The 3484-nt window shown below is 33.9% G+C and overlaps 1 protein-coding gene across 1 annotated transcript in view; it reads left to right on the top strand.

Annotated features, from left to right (window-relative positions):
* Positions 1-1760: 1760 nt before the first annotated feature.
* The window catches only part of HELRODRAFT_160914 (hypothetical protein), a gene marked incomplete at both ends in the record, with an annotated part of 7455 nt that continues 5731 nt past the window's right edge, over positions 1761-3484 (top strand). Inside the window, 2 exons of the mRNA XM_009017838.1 lie at positions 1761-1962; positions 3447-3484. The exon at positions 3447-3484 is cut by the window's right edge and continues 45 nt beyond it. Of these exons, the coding sequence (XP_009016086.1) occupies positions 1761-1962; positions 3447-3484 (240 nt within the window). The remainder of the gene's footprint in view (positions 1963-3446) is intronic.

Raw genomic sequence — 3484 nt, 5'->3', positions numbered from 1 at the left:
TGATGTTGTTGTTGTTGGCAATATAGTTGAGAAGGACAATGACGAAGACGACGATGATGTTGTTGTTGGTAATGTAGTTGAGAATAACGATGATGAAGACGACGACGATGATGTTGTTGTATATGTTGATGTTATTGTTGTTGATGTTATGGAGTGATGGAGTTGTTTGTTTATTGTTGTTCATGATCAACTTCAGATCACTTGAACCCGTCCTGGGTGCAGTTAATCATGTCACCGTCTGTACGTGTGTGTGTACTTTTATACATGCGAGTTCATGTGTACGTTTGTTTGTTTTTTTTGTATGTATGTATGTATGTATGTGTGTGTGTGTGTGTGTGTATGTATGTATGTATGTATGTATGTATGAATGTATGTATGTATTTGTGTGTGTGTGTATTCGTTTGTTTGTACGTGTTAGTCCGTATTGTTGAATTTGAACAATGTTCCTCGTGAGTACACATCAGAAGTTAGTTTATGTTGTGTTTGTGGAAGTTTGTATTTGCATACGTGTATGTATAAATGTGTATGTGCGTGCGTGTTTATGTGTGTATGTTTGTATGTATTGTGTGTACTTTGTGGAAGAACTCTTGTGTTGAGATTGAGACATTTGTGTTATAAGTTATGTATACATGATCATATTTGTTTCTATAGAGTTGTACGTGTTTGCCAGTTTATGTTTGAGTGTTAATTTGATTGTGTTTGTTCACTATTATTATTTGTAGTAGTGGTAGTCGCAGCATCAGCAGCAGTAGTAGTAACAGCAGTTGTAATAATATAGTTGTAGTAGTAGAAGTAGCAGCACACTACTAGTTGCAGTAGTAGTAGCAGTCGTAGTAGTAGTAGTAGTAGTAGTAACAGACGGCTATTTGTAGTAGTAGTAGTAGTAGTAGTAGTAGCAGCAGTAGTAGTAGATTTGTATTGTTTTTTGATTTTTTTTGTTCGTAGCACATACAGTCTGCCAGCCAAAGCAATGCAATTTTGCAATCAGCGGATGTAGAAATGATAAAAATATAATAGTAAGAATAATATAAATAATAAACACAACAATATTAATAATAATAATAATAATATAAGTAATTTAAATAATAATAAGAACACTGATCAGACTGTGCTATTTGGTAGTCATTAAAAACTCTAAAATTGCTGTTTTTAAGTTTATTATTCTATCTTTGTCATTACATTACTATAATAATAATAATAATAATAATAATTATAATAATAATATTTGTTATTATTATTCATTTATTATTATTATTATTATTGTTATTATTATTACTATAATTATTCATTTATTATAATTATTATTAAATGCAAATGTAGTTTTGTTTTATAATTCTTATAATAGGGCGTTACTTATGCATAAATATTTTTTATTTTTTATTTATTATCCTGTCAGCTAACATTTCCAATTCGTATCCCCCCATGGGGATAATAATGGAGGGAGGAGGAGGCGTTTGTTGTTGGTGGCGGTAGTGGTTCCGGCGGCTGTAGTAGCTGTGGTTCTAGCAGCTGCAGTGGCTGAAGTGGCGTTGGAGTGGTGATGGCTTTAGTGGTCGAAGTGGCGTTGTTGGGGGTGATGATGACTGTAGTGGTAATGGTGGTGGCTGTAGTGGGGGTGGCTGTAGTGGGGGTGGCTGTGGCAGTAAGGGTGGTGTTGGCGATGGTGGTGGTTTTGCCGGTTTTGATGTATTTGTTAATGTGGTGTTAATGTTTTTGTTGTTTTTAAAAATATTATCGTAATTTGTTGTTAATGTTCGTCAATGTTGTTGCTGTTGTTTTTGTTGTTGTTGCTGCTGCTGCTGCTGCTGTTGCTACATAGTAACGATAATGACGATGATAATGACGTCATCGCGGTTATGGCGGTAAAAGTTAATTTGTATTCAAATGACTTCTCCTCAATTTACTTTACGTTGTTGGCGATGTTTATTTTTCGTTATCGATGTTACGAATGTAGTAATGATGGTTAGTTATGTTGAATGCGTGATTGGCGTCATAATGTTAATATGACATTACGTTGGTAAGGATTTTGATGCTTCTGGTAATGCTATCTGCCATGTTGTTCATTCTGTTGGTGTTGTTGATGTAATAATGGCTATTGATGTTATCGATGACGTTAATGTCTCTGTGTTTGTCCTACAATTAGCATACAGATTGACAGTACATTAGCATTGACTGTTGTTTCTGGTATGTTGCGCTTACATTAATTTTTATGCCTTTATGATGTTGATGTTTTAGTTTTATTTGCTGATGTTGTTGCACTTTGTTGATGTTTTTGTTGTTGGTGATGTCATTTTACGCTGTCTTTTATGTTGCGTCAATTTATGTTGATGTAATTTTAATATTCACCATCGAAAATGTTAGTGTTGTTGGTGTTAATATTCTGTTGTTGTTGTTGTTGTTGTTACTGTTGTTGTTGTTGTTGTGGTTGTTGTGCTGGTATTTTGTATGTTGAGCTTTTAAAATCTTCAGACTTGTTTAGGGTTTCATTTCATGATTAGATGCACTGCGCATACTTCATTTCGTTTGACAACTTTTCCAAATGTAAAAAAAATAAAACTTTATGTAAAAAAAATAAAACTTTGTGAAGTTAAGAGGAAAGAAAAAATAAATTTATTTCCAAGCTGGATTTATTTTCATCTCATTTTGGCCAAATTTAAGATTGTGTGTGTTGTGAGTGTGTGTGTTTATGTGTGTGTGTGTGTGTGTGTGTGTGTGTGTGCGTGCGTGTGGGATTGTGTGTGTGTGTGCGTGTTTTTATAGTGTAGCCAATGTAGTAATTTAAAAAAATTTCTTTTGAAGGTGCAAGGTTTCAGTAAGTTAATTATTGAATTTATTTCAACTACGTTTTCGCATTATCTCTTCCTCTTGTCTTTTTTCTTCTTTGCTCTCTCTCTCTCTCTCTCTCTCTCTCTCTTTCTCTCTCTCTCTTTCTCTCACATACACACGCATTCACACATATAAGTTATAAGTATTGACTGACATACATAACAAAATCCAAGTGAAGTAAGGCAATTCAAAGCATGTGTAAAGTACAATGAACTATTTTTTCCATTTTTGCATGGGTGCAGTTGTAGATGTTTCAAAATTTTTATAGCTAAAATAAGCAAGTCGTTTTTCTAACTTGAATGTCACCCTTAATGTTTTCAACGTCATTATCATCATCATCATTAATACTATCATCACTGTCACCATCATCATTTTGCTTATCTTTCAAGTAGATATATCATTGTGTCGTCATCATCATTATCATCATCATAGCAATTATCATTATTGCCATTATCATCACCATTGCCATCATCGTCATCATCATCATTATCATCACCATCAACGCCATCATCATTATCATCATAGCCATCATCATCATCATCATCATGATAACCATAGACCATCCTCATCATCTTCGTCCTCATTCGTCACCATCGCCGTAATCTTCCACTGACCACCAGAGATATCGAAGGTGATTGACATGTACATGTTCCTCTTT

This window comes from Helobdella robusta, assembly GCF_000326865.2.
Source record: "Helobdella robusta unplaced genomic scaffold HELROscaffold_2, whole genome shotgun sequence".
Taxonomy (NCBI): Eukaryota; Metazoa; Annelida; class Clitellata; order Rhynchobdellida; family Glossiphoniidae; genus Helobdella; species Helobdella robusta.
Note: the sequence above shows the minus strand (reverse complement) of the source record. Positions and strands in the feature narration are given on the sequence as shown.